A 19835-nucleotide genomic window follows, 5' to 3' on the forward strand; every position below is an offset into this window, starting at 1 on the left:
GGTGGCATCTGCCTGCAGGATGATTTATTTGGTGGGATGGGTTACAGAAGGATTTTTTTTTTTTCTTAGAGGAATAAGAAGCTGGGGAAGCAGCAGAGCCCTCAGTACCAGCAGCACAGGTACCCCTGCCTGGTGAGGCCTTTGGTTTGTTTGGGTCCTCAAGCGAGGGGAGGGTGCCTTAAGCACTGGAAGAAGATGGCAGCAGGAGTATGTTGCTGCTGGCTTTGAGTATGAGCAAGGAGAGTCAAACATCATGCTTTGAAATAAGCTAATGTGTGGGGTGCTCGCAAGACTGATCTATACAGAAATATCACAAGGTTGTTCTCCGTGCCTCCACTGGAAAAGAAATTGCGTACTTTCACAGATTTCTGCAGCAGAAAAAAGATGATCGTGTGAAATCGTGATGGATTTCCCAGCTCCATGATATGTGCATGGGGCTCTTGGATCCTCTCTGAGCTGAGCTTGATTGGTCCCTTCAGCTCTTGGTGGCAATGTAGATGGGAGGAAGCCTGAGTTATCTACGAGGTTGTAAAACCCTTTTCCACCAGCCCTCCTCTGCTTGTCTTTCTCCCCGTTTCCCCTGAGTACACACACTCTGTCTTACTGCTGCTTTTAAAACCGCTGGTATTGCTTGCTGTCTGTCAGAGATGAGTGCAGAAAAGCCCTGTTGGGATCTCTGGCATCCCATTCCATCCTAGACTCCGGGCATCTCTTACTATGTTTGCAGTAGCAATTTCTTTTCTCCCTTACCTGCTGTATTTGCACTGTGCTAAAAGTATGCTTGGTGCCTCACAGAACAAATAGAGAGCTCTCTGCTGTGTCAGGGGAGGCTGAGCTGAAGGCACAGGAGGTGCATCTGGGTGTACAGGGAATTTCATGCAGGTATTTAGCTCTTAGTCAGTCTTCATCATGCAAGATGATGTGTATATATACATCATGTGTGTGTATATATATATATTTATTAATTTTTTTTGTGCATAATTTAATTAGTTTGCTTCGTGAAAAAAATTTGAGCTAGGCATTTGAACAAAGCCAGGTTGAATGATGATGATGAATGCTTGCAGGAACACTATTCCAGGTTTGAAGAGGGGAAGCAGAAAAACAGCACAGAGGTTCTGGTGAGTTGAATTCACCAAAATGTTTGAACGATTTGTCGAGCTCTTATGCTACTGCAAATATGCACTAGAAAACTGCTAAAACTGACAGTTTTACTTAAGATAGAAATGTAAGTGCTGCGAACTGTATTTTTGATTTATTTGAATATAATGTTAAAATACCCTTTCATGTGGGAAGGCTGGCGTTTTAAGAATATTTAAAGCTGTTAATGGCCAGTCAGCCTCTTTGCTGAACTGCTGACTTCACACATACCATTTCCTTTTTCAGGTTTTTACAACCCCATATCTTCCAACTTTTAAAGCAGGATGGGGGGGGGGATGTGTAGAGGGGAGAAGCTATTTTTATTTTCCACTGGTAGCTATAGAGCAGCTCTGAACTTTAATTTTTAAAATTACTGTCCAAATAGTAACTGTTGAGTGTATGAAGTGAGATGTTTCTGTTTTCAGTTGATAGTAGCTATGTTATTTAATTCTGAGACCTAATTTTTCAGCTGTTCTCATTTATAAGTATTTATTTTTTTGCTTCAGGAATTTTCGGGACAAATCTGTGGTCTAAACCTTGTTAATGTTTGTTTTTAAAACACACAATGCCTTGCTCTGTACTGAATAATATACACAGTGCAGATTGAGAGCTTATGATTTTGTAGTCTTGAAATGTACGATTCACTGTAATTACAGTTGCTCATATCCTAAAGCAGATCGTAAACTTACCTGGAAGGAGGGCAGAACATTTACAAATGGTGTTTTACTGCTGACAGCTTAAAAGTTTGTTTATGCTAATCACTTCATAAATAGTGAGCAGTGCACTGCTGGGGACTTTCTGAGGAATTTTGCAAGTGCAGAAAGTTTCTTCTTGATGTTAAGGCAAACGCTGTTATAAAATGATATTTGGAAAGCCGTAATTACCTACTCTTGTCTTTTAACAGCTTAAGAAATACTCAGCCTTAGTTTTTATAATAATACATATGGCTAGCTAACATTTGCTCTTCTGAAAGCCCATAAATTCTCCAAGAGCCTCTCTCTCCTCTAGCTCTGCTTTTATCTACTAGAGAGGTGTTCTGATCTCTCAGGTTGTTAGAAGTTCTGCCATATGAAAATATGGAAGTTTCATTTCCTTTCCTGGAATGATTCTCACTTCTATTTATTTATTTATGTATTTATTTATGTACAGAGAATTTGAACTCAAAGGGATTTTAACTCAGATCAAGTTTCTAGTTAGAACACTAGCTGGTTATGTATGCATAAATGAAGGAAAACCTCATTTTCAGTGTGTTTTTTTTTTTTTTTTTTATTTTGAACTCATAAATGTGTAATGCTAAATAATACTGATTTTATGACTATGAAGCTTGTGTCGCATCTTATGGTGTATTTGTGCAGGGATAAGTAGGTTTTTTTTTCTCCTAGCCTGTGAGATCTTACTTTTCTATAATGGTGCCACAGTGTGCTCTAGAAGATTAGTTTAGGGATGATTCCTGTTGCAGAAATACAGAGATATATGCTGTTATGTCCTGAAGTATATGTGAGGCTATGCACCGGGTGACTTACCTGGAAGGAAATTTTCAAGGGCACTTGGAAGTATCGGATGTTACAGGAGTACTCTTCTTAGCCTTATTCTGTGTATTTGCCCTTTTTCAGCACCTTAAGGGCTTGTGCAAAGATTGTGAAGTAGTATTTTTATGTAAAAGATGACAGGCGAATAGACGAGCAGGTTAAAAAACAGCACTTCCCTCTCAGGAGCAGTCACTGCGGTGGACCGCGCTCTCCTGTCAGAGGAGTTGGTGCCTCAGGTATGGGCTGCCCTGTGTGAGGGCAGGGCTGTGGGGTGGGCCGGGGGCTGTGAAGGGATGCAGGGGGCTATCAAGAGACACAGGGGACTGTGAAAGGACACAGGGAGTGAGGATGGTGGCAGAGGCCAGGGTGGTGGTGCCAGCCCCACAGCTGGGCCTTCTGACGGCGGCGGCACTGGTGTGCTGGTGGCGAAGCACACTGTTCACATGGAGCCTGGAAGACGACCGCCTGCACTTCTGTGCCCTCTGTCCCTCCGGTGGGCCACCAGGGGTCGGGACAGACAGCTCTGAAATTGCCAGCTCTATCTTCCCTCAGAGTCTGAGGTACGGAGTCATTGACAGGGAAACTGTAATGCTTTTGGTGGTCCTAAGCCCGTGATCTGCTGGGTGCTCAGGCTTCTTTTGAGCGTTACACTTATCACCATAATCCCGTGCCGTGTGTTTTTATGACCAGGCATGCTGTCAAGATGAACTTGCACCATGAAGCCCTAAATATGCATGCTTTTTTTTCCAGGACATTCAGCTTGCTTGAATGCCAGGCTTACAGTGCGAAGTATAATGGAGATGTGGTTGAGAGAAAGGAGCAAATGACTGACGTTTTCTGTAAAATACCACCTTCTTTGAATTGCAGCAACACGTGTCCTTTGAGTAATTCTTTCAAAATTAGAAGAGCAATGTTAGACAGGAAACATGCTTTCCATCCTGTTTGCTGACACCTGGTACTATGTAGTAGCGACGCATCAAGGGTGAAGGTTTAGGCTTGTCTAATAATATATGTCCTTCTGACAAAAGACTTACACAGTGGGAGGTGGCTAGCAGGAGTGATTTGGGCATTAACCATAAAAACTTCAGTAAGGAATTAAAGGCAGATGAATGCTTTCTGTCTGTCTGTCTATTTATTTATTTATTTTTAATTTAAAGTAGCTGATGCAAGGGAAGCTAATCAGAGAAGGAATGAAACTCAGTTTACAGGATGAATTGAGAAGTAAATTATGTAAATAATACAGTTGATGAGTGTGGAAATCCTCCCTGTTGCTTTAAATAGAATATATTCCAATGATGAATTTAATGTTGTCACAGAATGGTTTGGGTTGGGAGGGACCGTACAGATCATACAGTTCCTTAGGTTCCTGCATTTTTCTGCTTTTTTAATGTACAGCAAGTAGTTTTTCATTGGTCTCTGGTATAGATTCTGTACTTCCATTCCTAAATTGGTGGGTTTTGGCCATTTTCTGTATATGACTGTCAGTCACTATGGTTAGCTTGGTTTTTGAAGCTTTGGTTTTCATTCTCTTGCTTTGTGCATGCTCACTCCATTACACTTCAGACTTGCCAGTACATTTCTATGTTTGTTTGCATATTCCTGGCCTTGTTTTATTTATTTATTTTTGCCTGTGTTTCTTTAAGCTTCTAGATTAATTTCTTAACCTTAACTTTCTGTATTGCTCGCTCTGCTGTTTCACCCTGTTGCACATGCAAGAATGCCTCGAGCTCCATCCTCTCTGTGAGATTTTGCCGAAAAGCACCTGGAGGTTTCTCCCCCGGCCTAGCTGGCTGTTTCTGCTGGGGATGGTGAGGCCATGGTGAGAGGTGCCTCAGGTACCAGGCGACATGACTGGCCTCGCTCGCCCCTCATGCAAGGTGGTGGTGGTGGAAAGCTGTTCCTGGGCCTGCCCTGTCTTCTGGAGGTAACTGGTTTTCATTTTGCTGTCATCCAGCATCATGTAGCGGTTGTTAGAGGCCCAGAAACACTGTTTTTGAATGTCTACTGTGACAAATGTTGCTATCTACCAGCTAATTTAATAGAGACTGAGTACACTGAGTACTGTAAGTGTGACCGGGTTTTAAGTAGCACCTCTTCCAAACAGCAGTATATTGTATTCCTGCTCAGCGGTTCGCTCTGTTTCAGAGAGCGCGCTCAGAGCTTTCCCTTGTCTTATATTTTTAACAGGCCAGTGGGCACGCTGTAAAACCGCCTATCTGGTGGAGCAGAGGCTAATGAAACGCTGGAATCCTTTTTATGTCCTGACAGACGCTCCGGTTGTGCTAAACTTGATGACTATCACTGCAGGGTTGGAATCTTTATTACTGCACCAAGTGCAATCTGGTGCTTGGAACAAAAAGATAAAAACCATGCACTGTTTTAAAGTAATCTGTAAAACAGTTACTTTGACTCTGCATCACCTTTCACAATTTATTACTTGCAGCGGAAAAGCTTTGAATTTTGGGGGGAGTCTACGAAAGTATCACGTATTTCAAATTTATTTGATGGCTTAAAAGGTTTTCTCTTCTTAATCCTGATGATCACTTATGCTGTGAATGCTATTGTGTAGCAAAACCTGCTTATTTTATGTCAGTATCCAGTTTTATTTATAACTGCTTTCAAGTCTCAGTCACTTAGGTTTTTTGTAATAACTATCCAGCATGTCCACGCGCTGCAGACATGCACAAAACGCATTCTTCAGTCACTGGCCTTTTTAAAACCATATTTAGTTTGTTTTAGCCATGGGACTAGCACTGTATAAAGTTTTCGTCATGCAGTCTACCACCGTGGTGTACAATTTCCTCTAAATTTCACTAAATGTCACAATTTCAGGAAAATACTTGCCTGTATGACACACCTCTTGTTACATGCAATATCTATGTGTAAATTTTTAGCATGTGAGTGTAAGGTTCAAGAAACTCCAAATAGCTACCTTGCTTTTCAACTACCATTCCTTTTTATAGCATTGGAAAGATACAGGTTCCAAAAACGTTACTTTTGGCAAAATTTGTCTTTGAAAAAGTGTCCATACATTTAAATTAAAAAAAAAATAAATTTTGAACTGTTAATGATGTTAACTTTAATATCATGGGATTTCCTTGAAAGGAAATGATCAAAGAAGATAATTCAGAAATTTGAATGTATTTTTATGCATTATTACTTGAATAGTGAATGGGAAAGGATCATAAACTTGCCTGTTTTGTTGCTTTAGGGGTAAAAAGCCTCAAGTGAGTTTCACTTGTTTTGAGTGCAGTCGAAATTCCAAAGAATTGACGCTGGAGTAGAAAATCACAGTAGCACGCGCACAAAAATTGTTTTTGCTGTGTTACAATGGTTTAACTAAGTTGTTTCTAAAACCTGCGAGAGCGTGGGTCACTTCTAGTTATCTGCAGTTAGCATTCCCGTGGTGGGTTCTGCCTCCTCTGCCGTAAGCGGTAACGGGCAGTGGTAGCAGTGAGCAGTTGTGCCTTTGTGTAGATTTCTTACATCAGTGTTCTGTTCGCCTTGCCAGTGTGGTTCCGAAAGAGCATTTTATCCAGAGATGTTTAAAGTTATGTGGTGGAAGATAAACTCTGTGTGTGTAAGCCAGGAGGAGCGTGTGATCCATGAGTTTTTCCTTCATTTTTCAGTAGTGTTTGTTGGGGAAAACAGGAAAAAACATGTTTTATATCTTTCTTTGAGTTAGAAATTCACTGAAAATGCAAATCATTATACCACAAACTGTCTAAACCAACGAAATAAAAGTTTGGGTTCTTCTGTACCCTTGCTACTTTGACATATCCATTGTTTACATGCTGCTCTTCTACAAATAGCTTGTTAAAAGCTTGCAACTTTTTACCAGCAAGATAAGTGTACAACAATACAAAAAAAAAAAAAAATCCTCCTTTTCCAAAACAAGAAAGCCCAAACCCCAACAACCCCCCCCTAACTTGTTGTATTATTACTCCACAGGAAACTGTTGTGCTGAAAGGAAGAATTAACTGGTCTTTCAACTTCAGCCTTTTTATTGTGAGAGAGATCACAGAAGTGTTACCATGGGGAGAACAGCAGCTAAAGGTGAGGCCTGATAGCTTTTATCCAAGAGGAAAGAAAATAGGGAACCTGTTAAACTGTCTCTTCTGTGGTGGTGGTGTATTACTTAACAATTAGGATACTGTGAAATTCAGGAAGAGAAGTTATGATACATACTGAACACAGGTAAGTACAAAGTTTACATTGTTTTAGAGTAAGTGTGCTAAATTCAGCTTAGCCTGGAGTTCTATACAAGTTCAGCCAAAGCAATTTTGTCCTGTGACAGCCTCGAAGTCATTATACTACTCTAACATTGAACAATGTGTCTAGATGTGGTATTAAATGAAATGTAGTGCTTTGTTTTGTAACTGCACATAATTTATCTGGAGGATAACTGAGTAGTGCAAGGAATAAAAGTTTACTGCAATAAATAGTATTAGCAGCTGTCTTCTACAAGCACTTGAAGATAAAAATGTACACTTTTTAAAGAAATTTGTCCACAAATGCACAGTGTAGTACAAAGGTGTGATACCTACTGTGTCATGTCTGCAGAAGATAATTGCGAATTAAGTGCTAAAAGAAAGAGTGAGACTGAAGAAATAACAAGCGTGTTTGGGTTGGTGGAACAAAGAGAATGTAAAGCGAGAAAGACCCACTCTTTCAAACCAGGTTTCTGCTGCTTTTTAAACCTTTCAGATGAGTAGGCTTCCCTCCTAAAAGATTACTAATACTTTTGTGTTTTTCTTGAGCTTTCCACCTTCAGCCCAAGCTGCTTTATGTGCTTGAGTGCTCCCTTGGTAAATAATTGTCTTTATAATAGATTTTCTGGAATGGCAGCAGTCATCTATTTAATTGTTGAACCAAGAGTTTATGGAGGAAGTCTACCCCCTTCTCTTGTAGTTTTTCTGCATGGCTGTTGTCTAGATATACTGAAAGAAGCACTCTGTTCTGGGCAGATAAGAATCCCACTGGGAAGCAGAGAAAGAAAGGGAAGGAGACATAGATTCACTCTGTCTTGGTATACTCAGCTGCATGCGCTGAAGTTTGGTGAAGGGTAGCTAAAATGTGCTCACAACTCTGTGCGCTAGGGAGCAAAGGCAGCCCCTTCCTGACCTATGGTAAGTCTTGGGCTCGTCTTAGCAAACTTCATATGAGGGTAAGTAACTGCATGGCATGGGAAGAGCAAATGTTTCTGTCACCCAGAAGTGTTTCGTGTCTGTCTGGAAGAGACAAAGGATTTCTTTGAGAAAAGTGGTCTCCTGCCAAGTTTTGAACACAAACTGGAGTTGAAGACTTTAAGATGGCTAAGAAGTAGCTGCACAGATCTCGAAGGCATGACTGTGAACTTTTTTTTCCCACACTGGACAGCAAGCAAATAGGAAGTCTTAAAAGATGACAAATGCATGACTTCTCATGTAACACACCTCTCTAAAAACTAATACTGTCAAAAGAGATGATACTTGCCAGTATACAGGCAAAGAAGTCATCTTGTTTCCTGAAGGATTAAGTCATCCCAGAAAGAAATGTTGGGGATTTGTTAAGTGTCTCAGAGAACAAGCTGTAGTTCAACATGGGGGTTTATAAGAGGAAATATAAATTGGTCACTAGGATCATCTTTACCAGACCTTATTATATTCTAAAGGTGCCTTTTTTTTTTTTTTTAAATTAATGAGACTGTAAAGATAGCTTTGTCTCGTTTCTTCCTTGTCTCTAATTTCTTGCATGATAGATGTGGTTACTCTTGCCTGTCGTCTCTTGAGTAATCTTATCAGCAGAAGAATTCTGTGGTTACAGATAGGGTGAAGTAATATAAACACATGGAGTTTTGAATCAGTAAGGAGAAAACACTATGTTAAATAATCTATTCTAATCTTCTTTTGTATCTACTGCTTTAGTTTATGGGGTGTGCTGTCGAAAAACTGCTATTTTGTGAATAGAATATGCCGCTATGTTAATTTTAATATATGCTGTATTCTAATCTAGCTACCTAGAAGAAAACATTCTTTTACAGGATTTTGAAAGTAGATATTTAGCCGGTATGCATTATAGGCTACCTATATACGTATTTACACAGTGAATGTAAAAGCTCTTAAATGTATACTTAGGTATGTTACTGTATTTTTAACACTTTCTTTGAAAATAGGATCCAATTCTTTCTTTGCCTTTTTTTTTTTTTTGAGAACTGAATAGCATGTAGTTAGATCCACAGTAGTATCATTTCATTTTTTTGTGGTTTGACAAAATGATCTAAAACATACTGTGTTTTGCATTGGGAAGTAAATTCAAGCTTGTGTCTTTATAAATGAACTTTATGAACAGAGAAAGATAATGAATTCAACTGACTTGTTTTTGTCCTGATGAACTTCAAGCCTCTAGAATTAGTAAATCTCTTCTATCTCTAACATACAAAAAAAGTTCCCATTTCCAAGTCCACTTTTCAGCTTTGAGGAAAATAAATCATTGAGTTGCTAGCTGAGGGAGATGAAGGGAAAATACTGTTTGTACCTGCAGAGCTATTCATGACCTCATTTTTGAGATTAGACGTCAAAGTTTGACCAAACTGAGTGTCATTTGCTGAGGGAGTCATATTTCTCAGTCCAATTATTTGACATAATACTCTTCCATTTCTTAATTTTGTTTTCAGTGATCTTTTGGAATTAAATTTACCAGAGTATAGGCTATCAAAATATCGTATGTAAACTGGCACACTTAAAGGCACTTTGATTTATAAATTCAGATTTTAATAAATCTTATTTTCCTTAATGTTTCTTCTAAAAATAAACCATAAATTCTTATCCACCCTGACTAATGACATTGGAAGAGGCGCGCTGCACCAAAGTATCATAGCCTTTGTGAAGTGCAGACTGAGGGAAACCTTTCTGAGTGGTGGGAGGTGGTAGTAGATTCAGGGTATCTCAGGGGAAAACAGGACAGTAATTCTTACAGTTAATGGCTTTTCATCTGTTCAGACAAAACACTCTAGCTTTGTAGTGGTCTTCCCAACATTGAAATATGGCATGCGTAAAAGCTCGGGGCGGGGGGGCTTTAAAAGCAATCTTAGTTTATTCAGACTTATTTCTTGGATGCTTCTGCATGTGGTGGGTGTGTTTTGCTTGAGCATTTTAAAGAATAGCTTTCTGCCCATCAAAAATAAATGGTAGTGTTTGAGTTTATTATCAATTAAGATGCCTCCAGCTCAAATGAAAGAGGTATCTTAAGGAATTTCTATTTCTTTTCATTAACGTCTTCATCTCTTCTTGTTCTCATAGTTTTCTAATTGATGATTATAAGTAAAATGTGTCACTGAGCGTATTCCATTTCAGCATTTTTATTTGCTATAGTATTTGTGGAATAGGCATTAAACCTGATACAGGAAACAAATAATTTGGGTGGGAGATGTCAGCAAAAATTCATCTGGTGTGCAGGCCATGGGTTTTCACATTCTTTCACCTGTTCTTGATTTCTCTTATCATGAAAGGCTGTCATCTCGTTTGAAATCTGGCACTGTTGGGTCGATGTTCTTTCATGGCTGTCCTTTCAAGCTTTGGGTATTCGCAGGAAGCAGTTATTAGTTCTGTTCTTCAATAAGCCTCCTATGTGGGACTCCGTTGGATTTCCTCTTCAGAAATAAGTGGATAGGGAAGTCTTCTGTTCTGCAAGCTATCATGTGACAGTCCCATGACCGTTTCATTTTATTTTTATTTTTTTGAAAGCCTCAGTAACCAAGCTTGTAGAACATAGGGAAAGGTTTTTCTAGTGATTGTCACCACCCAGTAGAGCACTGGCTGGATTCAGTTCAATCCCAAAGAGGCTGAATGGAATATATTTTGAACTGTAGGGAGGAGACAGTGACTGTTGTCCTTGTGTCTTGTCATTGTCACTGGTGTAGTTTTAGTGCTACCCCTTCTTCAGTTCTCGCTGATAGTTGTCAAGGTGTAGGGTGTCCACTTGTGCAGGCTAAAGCCCTACTCCTGAGCAAGGACCTGGCTTAGAGCTTTGTGGGCACCACCCAGAAGTATTGCAGCAGGACCATCTGAAGTTGACCCCAACAGGGATTTTTCCTTGGACAACTGTCAAGTGCTTTCAATGTCTGAAGGCAAACTTTTAAAACAAAGAGCATGCAAGTCAAGAAAGAAGACTAAGTAAAGGAGTAAACATAGCATTTTTGCATTTTTTCCCCGTAGTTCAAAGGATCTAGGGTATTCCAGATGTGCCTTGGGAGAAGCAGGTGGTATATTTGCAGCACATTTTGAGCATTTATATAGTTGCCAGTTTACTCCTATGTAGCCTCTCTCAAGTCACTGAAATTCTCTTTGTTTTCTACGACTCTGGGGTCTGGGTTATCTTATATGTGGAAGGTGTCTCGGCACTAATAGGCTTTAAAGGTCCTGACCAGCCTCCCCTAGGACCTTTCCTCTACCCTGTCCAGGCCCAAGCCCCCACATCAGCCTTGGGGCCATCAGTCCCTGCCCCAGTGAGGCAGATTCGAGTATTCAAAAAAAAGGAATATAGAATTAAATCTTCAGCTCAGATATACACTGTTAGGTTTTATTATTTTCTTGTTTCTTAGTTTGCAGTGGTCTGAACAAGATTTAAAAGGTACCCAGGAGTTTTGAGGATCTCAAATTGTGTAGATTGAGTAAAGCTGTTTAAAAAAAAAAAAAGTAGGATTGCTTTTTGTGGAGCTAGTACTACATTTTCTACAACTAGATATATTTTGATAATGTAATATAATGTAATTAAGCTTTGCTTTTTCATGCTGTACTTTGCAATATATTTTGAAAAAGAAAAATAGTACAGTGACTAAATTTGTAATATAAATTACCTTTTGATTATGCACTGAAATAGATGAAAGAAAGTCTTTGGAACAACACATTCTGTACTGTTTGAAAGCATTCTGTGTTATGCTGGACATCATTATGATGGGAATATTACATTTATTATGTAATGGAATCTTCTCTTTTAGATTCAAAGAATATTAAAAAAGAGAAAGATGGCAAGAATCAGCAGGCAAACAACCCGTCTTTAAACAGTGGTAGGTATCGCAGCTGTCAGGTTATTAGTTAAGGTATACTGAAAGGAAACGTATGCATTTGGATTGCAATGTCTCTTGAGGCTTTTTTTTTTCTCCTCTAATGTCTTTGACTATTACTGATGAGTAGTTAAAAACATACCATTGCTTTTGTGTAACTTAGCAAAGCTTGTTTTGGTGTAGCAAATGATGGTTGAAACTGCTTGACTTGAGTCTGATAGTTTTATTAGCTAAGAAAAGTACTTGTTATAACTATAATCAAAAACTCTCTGTAAACACTAATTTTTTAGATCATTTACTGATCTGTCTGTTGTTCTAATCATGTATTTCTCCATTTAATGCCTCTTCTACCCCAGTTACCTTTACTTTCCTTAATGTATTTGCTGGTGCTTTGCTGGTGGCTTTTCGGTGTTGCTAACTGGATTCTAATTTTATTAAAAAAAAAATGTTTTCAAATCAATTGTGTATCGATAACAAACTGTGGAAAACTTCACACTTGCCAAAAAAGATCCAGCTTCTTGTCAAATTTAGACAACTTCTGGTGTATCCTCAGCAGGTGCCATGGGGCATTGTATATGTGGGATTGCTGGGATGTATGTGGGTCTGCGGGCAGTTGCACCTTTGTGAGGTGCAGTAAGAGGGCAGCAGCATCCCTATATGCTCTTCATATATTTGTGGTAGTTGCTTGAATTTGGGGCCGCAAGAATTGTCACAAGTAGTGTTGACTGAAGTAGAAAATATTTTTGGGAATCCTTAGTTCTTGATAAAATATCATTGGATTACTTAAACTCTCACTCAGCTTACATTTCTATACCCTCTGACTCCCAGTAAATGGCCTGGTTCAGAGGCTTTCCGGCATACAACCCGAGGAGTGAGTTACTGTTGTTTAATCATTGAACACATTGATGGACTAATGCAGCAAAAGGGTGGTTGCAGTGACGACTTCCTGCATATGGATGTGATATCCTGGTACTGCCAGCCATAGTACAGCTTTGTGCAGTTACATTTGTCAGACTTCTTTCTTCCATTTCTTGGGATCCTATTGGTGGTAGTGTTCTTCTCTGTAACAAATGCACTTCTTTGCATGTCTCAAAGCATGTCTCGTTTCCCCTCTACAGTAGTGTAAGAGTAGCTCCAGTCAGACTGGACTCAGCATGTCTGTGTTTTAAAATAAGGTTGTCTGACATGACAGATGGAGCCCCATAAGACAGCCACCACCAGCAAAGTGCTGTTCATATGTGACTAAGATAACCATATTTCGTGAGTCATTATAAAACTTCTTGCCTTCTTCTGCAGGAGAGAACAGCATGTTGAAAATGCTTTGTGTAGGAATAGTGCTAAGCAAGCAGGTTTTATTCTGTCGTGAGTGTTCTTTCACTGGGGGCTATGCTGTTCATCAACTTTCTGAGCACTGAATTTACTCACGAAATCTAGACTCAGCCCTGTCAAACACCTAGAGAGGAGTGACTTGCTCAACATCATGCAAGATATCTGATTTTTGGTAGATTAAATGAAAATGTTTGTCCTGTGTTGTTGCTTGTTGGTGGCCAGGAAGAAGAAAGAACCTATTTTGGTCATTGGTTGAAGAAAGATGCTTTACAATGCTTTGGGCTACAATCCAGCAAATCTCCAGAATTTTCAGGAGGATGTGCGATAGGAAAAGTTGGAGAGGATGGGAAACAGAAGTGTGAGAAGAACAGCTGAAAAAAAAATAAGGTAGGGAAAGGCAGGAGTAGAAAAATTCTAGCTGGATGATCCCAACATGCGGAAGGTTAGAAGGAATAAAAGGAGGATATGAAATAGCTTATACTTTACCTACTGTGTTTGCGGGAGTATGTAAACAAAAATTAAAAGGAAACATCATCTTTGGCAAAGAGAGGTGGTAGGATGAAGACTAGAAAAGAGATATCCCTGTGTCAAAAGTCTCAGACGTATGCGAAGGGATCCTTGGGATGAGATGAGAAGGCACAAGATGCTCCATCTGTATAAACAGAATTTAGACTGTGGTAATATTGTATTAAACAAAATAAACCAGAACTGTAAACTCTACCTGTTACAAGCTACACTTGAATCGTAGTTTAAATCTTCAATTTAGAATTTGTAAAGCTTGGATTGGAACTAAACTGAAGCATTGTGTATGGAAGAGGACGATAGAGATAGGGAGCACTCCAATGAACTGGACGTCCACTTGTCCGTGGGACCAGATGGGGTGCCTGTGGGGGTGCTGAGGGAGTTGTCTGATGTGGGGCTTCCCTCTCATTTTGGAGGGGCCACAGTGATCGGGGAAGTTTGATGATGACTGGAAAAAGGCAAACCACATGCCTGGGGTCAAGAAGGGAGTACTTAGGGAACTACAGGTTGGGCTGATGGGAACCCTGTAAAACTCCTGCAATGAGACACCTGCACCTGGGGCTGGCTAAGGCCACACAGGCTGGAGGCTGGCTGGTTCAAAAGGAGCTCTGCCAAAATGGCCTGCGAGGCAGCAGTGTGCTCTTGTGGTGACAAACGTCAACTGCATGCCCGGTCAAATTAGCAAAGATGTAGCCAGCAGGCGAGAGAAGGGGTTTGCTCCTTCTTCTTGGTGTTTGTGACACTGTGCCTGGAGTACTGTGCTCAGTTTTGAGCTCCCCAGTATGAAGAAGACAGTGACAGAATCACAGAATCGTCTAGGTTGGAAGAGACCTCCAAGATCACCGAGTCCAACCTCTGACCTAACACTAACAAGTCCTCCACTAAACCATATCACTAAGCTCTACATCTAAACGTCTCTTAAAGACCTCCAGGGATGGTGACTCAACCACTTCCCTGGGCAGCCCATTCCAATGCCTAACAACCCTTTCAGTAAAGAAGTTTTTCCTAATATCCAACCTAAACCTCCCCGGCGCAACTTTAGCCCATTCCCCCTCGTCCTGTCACCAGGCACGTGGGAGAATAGACCAACCCCCACCTCGCTACAGCCTCCTTTAAGGTACCTGTAGAGAGCGATAAGGTCGCCCCCAAGCCTCCTCTTCTCCAGGCTGAACAACCCCAGCTCCCTCAGCCGCTCCTCATAAGCCTTGTTCTCCAGACCCCTCACCAGTTTGGTCGCCCTTCTCTGGACTCGCTTGAGCACCTCGCTGTGCTTCTTGTAGCGAGGGGCCCAAAACTGAACACAGTACTCGAGGTGCGGCCTCACCAGAGCTGAGTACAGGGGGACAATCACTTCCCTAGACCTGCTGGCCACACTGCTTCTTATACAGGCCAGGATGCTGTTGGCCTTCTTGGCCACCTGAGCACACTGCTGGCTCATATTCAGCTGCCTATCAACCAGTACTCCCAGGTCCTTCTCTGCCAGGCAGCTTTCCAACCACTCATCTCCCAGCCTGTAGCGCTGCTTGGGGTTGTTGCGCCCCAGGTGCAGGACCCGGTGCTTGGCCTTGTTGAACTTCATAGAGTTGGCCTCAGCCCATCGGTCCAGCCTATCAAGATCCTCCTGCAGAGCCTTCCTTCCCTCGAGCAGATCGACACACGCACCTAACTTGGTGTCATCTGCAAACTTACTGAGGGTGCACTCGATCCCCTCATCCAGGTCATCGATAAAGATATTAAAGAGAACTGGCCCCAGCACTGAGCCCTGGGGGACTCCACTAGTAACCAGCCTCCAACTGGATTTGGCTCCATTCACCACAACTCTCTGGGCCCGACCATCCAGCCAGTTTTTAACCCAACGAAGCGTACACCAGTCCAAGCCACGAGCAGCCAGTTTCTTGAGGAGAACGCTGTGGGAAACGGTGTCAAAAGCCTTACTGAAGTCAAGGTAGATCACATCCACAGCCTTCCCCTCATCCACCAAGTGCGTCACTTTGTCATAGAAGGAGATCAGGTTCGTCAAGCAGGACCTGCCTTTCATGAACCCATGCTGACTGGGCCTGATCGCCTGGTTGCCCTGCAAGTGCCACGTGATGACACTGAAGATAATCTGCTCCATGAGCTTCCCTGGCACTGAGGTCAAACTAACAGGCCTATGCTTTCCCAGGTCTACCTTCCAGCCCTTCTTGTAGATGGGCATCATGTTTGCTAGCTGCCAGTCGACTGGGACCTCCCCTGATAGCCAGGACTGCTGATAAATGATGGAAAGCGGCTTGGCCAGCTCCTCCACCAGTTCTCTCAGTACCCTCGGGTGGATCCCATCTGGCCCCATTGACTTGCGTACATCCAAGTGCTGTAGCAGGTCGCCAACCATTTCCTCGTGGATTGTGAGGGCCACATCCTGCTCCCCATCCCATTCCACCAGCTCAGGGTACTGGGTATCTAGAGAACAACTGGTCTTGCCGCTAAAGGCTGAGGCAAAGAACCAGAGCAAGTCAGCTGGCAGGCCACCAAAAGCAAGAACGTGCTGGGGCAAAAGAGGTAAGCAGAAAACTGGTAACAAAACCAGAAGAATGATTTCCTTAGCTGAAAGAAGCAGCAGCTGATGGGAGATCATCGTGCTGTCTTGAATTGCCTGACAGGTGGCTGTGGAGAAGACCAAGATGGATGCACCTCCAAGGTGCAGTGGAAGGATGTCTTGTCCTTGCTTGTTGGGATGTGAGATGTTCCTGTTTCATGTGAGGAAAAAAACATTCACACAGAGGGTGATGAAACCCAGGAATTGGGGTTTAGAGATTACCCACAGAGATCCTCAAAACTCAGCAGCCTTGCTGTGATAGGACCTGCTTTGAGCAGCCAAACTAATGGCCTCCTGGGGTCCCTTCTAGCTGAAGTTATTCTGTGATGGGCAGAGGTGGTCAAAAAGAGGCAGGATATTGATGCAGGATTGGAAAGAGCAGCAAGCGCTGTTGACCCATGGGGCATTGACTGTAAGCCTGTGCTATTGCAAGCAACAATGGCATAAGCCTATTTCCTTCATTTTTTCATTAATCAGGCTCTTGGGCCACGCTGATTGTCTTGGGCCACTGTTGTAGAATTGCATTCCTGTGCTGGCTACAAACTTTTTTTTTTTTTACCAAGTGTCCTAATTACCTTCTATGATTTTTTTTGTTTGTTTTGTTTTCCCTGTTCCCACTATATGCTTATTTGTTCTTCAGCATAAAAATTCCTTTTTCTAATTTTCTCTTTGCTGATGGGTCGGTAGAGTTGTGCTTGTTGCATAATAGGTTTTTCTTATGCTGTTTAATTCAGCCTGCAGGTTTGAGTGGGAGGGAGAATAGAATGCATGTTAAATCATTTATTGGGAGCTCATTTTCTTAAATTTTCTTCATTTGTCAGAAGTTGTATGTTTCCAGGGGCTTTAGAGTTAGAAAGATGTAGAAAATAACTGTTTCTTTACCTGTGCACGTTGGATACAGGGAAGCCTTTTTGGTAGAGATTTTTTCCCATGTGGTTGTCTTCCTAGACATGCATCTTATATGTTACCAACATACTTTCATCTCCCTTTTCTGTGATTGCAGTAATTAAATGATAATTAGTGCCATCCCTGAGACCTTTAATTTACTACAGCATATCTTCACAAGTGGAGTGGTTCTAGTGTAAACTTCAGATCATTTGTGCTTGATGAAAATGGTTCTAATACCTAGGATTTCAAGTCCTGATATAACAACTGAGATAATTTGGGAAATTCAGGCATATGGATGTAATGTTTTCAGAGGGGGTGAATGGGGTTTCTCCTCTTGAAAGGTGTCCTCTCAAAACGTCGTTGTTACCAGCCCGTATACATTCCAGTCTGCCAAATTAACAGCTCTCGAAATGTTATTGACTTGTTATACAGTTAGCAACTGCATGCCCTCTGCGGTGTCACAGAGAAATCATTCATACCCTTTTGAGTCTGTTGTGACAAAAAATGAGGATCTTAGCAGCCCGGGGGGGTGTTTCTCTTCTGCTTGAGAAGAGAAATGCTTGCCTTATATAAGTGCCTCACTAAGTGCTGTACTATCGCAGGCAAACACTAGGTTCAAACCGGCAAACATCCTTCAGAGAAGCAGTGTGCAAGTGACTGAAAACACTGACATTTTCTGATCGTTTCTTTGTTTCTGAAAATTGCAGGAATGTGTTTAGCTGTGCCCAGTAGTGTTTTTACTGATAAACATGATGCATTTCTCCATTGCCGCTACGGATTATGCTTTGTGAAGTGACTGCTGCTTGAGCCACTGGGTGGCATCATTGCACTGTTTTGGGGTTAAGTGATGATGTGCTCTTCAAGAAGATCAGAAAGATGCCAGCTGCCTGAACAAGAAAAATAAACAAAAAAGCTCACCTAGGTGATTTAAGGACAAAAATGTTAGCTGTGGCATGGTAGTTTTTCTCTTGTGCTTTATATTGATTTAATGCTTGCTTATATCTTTGATGTTAGTGCTTCATGCTGTTCCATTTGTTCAAAAAATGGTAACACTGATTAAATCAAATGCAGGATACACTCAGCTGTGTACATAAGCAATGCCAATATTAACACTGGAAAAAATATGGTGATTCTGTTGCTGAACATTACAATAGTATTTACCTTACAAAGATAGACCTTTATGTGAGTTCAGACGAAAAGACACAAAGATGCAGTTGGAAGGCTGAGCTAATCCTTTTGATCTATTGGACTGGGGATAGTGGTTCTCAACATACGCTTCATCAGACACAAAATGTCTGTGTTTTTTTTCCATGTATTATTTCAGCACTCCTCTGGAGTTATCATACCAGTGCTGCTGTTCCCATGCGCTTGTTAGGGGAACCGAGATGTGGAACCACTGATGTGATTTGCACAGGGATGCTTGGGAGATCTTTGTGTGGAGAATTAAGTCTAGATATCCCTACTTGTGTCTTTATGCGTGGACCACAAAAAGAAGAACTTGTGGGAAGTTTATATTGGTATCTGCCAATTGTGTGATTTCCGCTGATGGATTTACAGAAAGCTATTTCAAGCTGTGTATTTTGCAAAGGTGGAGTTTGCATTTTATTGTAATCCTGTTCTTGGAAAAAAATATATTCTACGAGATAGTTGGATGGGTAGTTTTTTTGCCCTCTCTTTCCCCAACCTCTCTCTTAATTTCTGTTCCCTTTAAAAACTGTCTTTATGGTCTTTTTTATCTTATGTCTTCCAGAACAGTTTAATTGGGATGACTATCTGAAAGAGACTGAATCAGTAGCTGCCCCTCTACATTGCTTCAGACAGGTATGCCAAATACTATTTTGCAAGTGTGTGTGTGTGCCTCCATGTTACAGGGTGATGATGAAGCAACTTTTATGTTAGGACTGCTTGCAAACTTTCTGTTTGACTTCTTTTGATCTCTGTTTATCAGTAGCTTACAGTTTTGGCAGAAGCCAGAGGCTGAGATTTTCCATTCTTGGTTTCTGCCTTAAGCCAAACTTTGAGGGTTTCATTAAAGTTGTAGCTTTGGACTCTTTTTCTTCAAAAGAAGACTAGTTAATGAAAACAGATAGTCTTATCAGAGTTCAAAAATATCTTCTATTTTTTCCAGTAATCTTAGAGGTTTACTGTGAGAATTAACATTTGGCTGATAATCACAGGAGTCTTTCTCCAGCCCCATTTCTGTAAGAGTCCTTTCAGTTCTGAAAAGCTACAAGATGTACAAAATACATGTTTGCATGTGCAGGAGAACTTATTCACCAGTTCTTTTCTGGATCTCTCAAATATGTTACATTTTGGCTCTTTCAGAGCAGGGTGTAATAGATAATGGACTTTAAAAAATACAATTAAAAAAAAATCATGGGGAAAGACTTTTTACCAGGGTCTATAATGACAGGAGAAGGGGCAATGGTTCTAAACTGAAAGTGGATAGATTTAAGGAAGAAATTCTTTACTCAGTGGATGGTGAGGCCCTGGCACAGGTTTCCAAGAGAAGCTGTGGATGCCCCATCCCTGGAGGTGTTCAAGGCCAGGCTGGATGGGGCTTTGGGCAACCTGGTCTGGTGGGAGGTGTCCCTGCCCAGGGCAGGGGGGTTGGAACTGGGCAATATTTAAGGACCCTTCAAGCCCAAACCATTCTGTGATTCTATGATGGAATACAAAGGTAATACTAGACTTATAATGAAGAAAACTATTTGCCCCTGAACTCAGTGTAGAGTTATGGTTGCTGAAGTGGTACTTCTGCTAGGCAAAATATGGAGAGTGGCTAAGGTTAAACATATCAAAGATAGGAATT

The 19835-nt window shown here is 41.2% G+C and overlaps 2 protein-coding genes across 2 annotated transcripts in view; one reads left to right on the plus strand and one right to left on the minus strand.

Annotated features, from left to right (window-relative positions):
* BEND2 (BEN domain containing 2) overlaps positions 1-19835 on the minus strand; it is a 446678-nt gene that overhangs the window by 200585 nt on the left and 226258 nt on the right. The gene's annotated exons all lie outside the window — the stretch shown is intronic.
* Positions 1-19835, plus strand: part of SCML2 (Scm polycomb group protein like 2) — a 70336-nt gene that overhangs the window by 5512 nt on the left and 44989 nt on the right. The window contains exons 2-4 of the mRNA XM_035542214.2: positions 6618-6722; positions 11644-11712; positions 18774-18844. Of these exons, the coding sequence (XP_035398107.1) occupies positions 6701-6722; positions 11644-11712; positions 18774-18844 (162 nt within the window). The 5' untranslated portion in view covers positions 6618-6700. The remainder of the gene's footprint in view (positions 1-6617; positions 6723-11643; positions 11713-18773; positions 18845-19835) is intronic.

Source organism: Cygnus atratus, chromosome 1, assembly GCF_013377495.2.
Source record: "Cygnus atratus isolate AKBS03 ecotype Queensland, Australia chromosome 1, CAtr_DNAZoo_HiC_assembly, whole genome shotgun sequence".
Classification (NCBI taxonomy): Eukaryota; Metazoa; Chordata; class Aves; order Anseriformes; family Anatidae; genus Cygnus; species Cygnus atratus.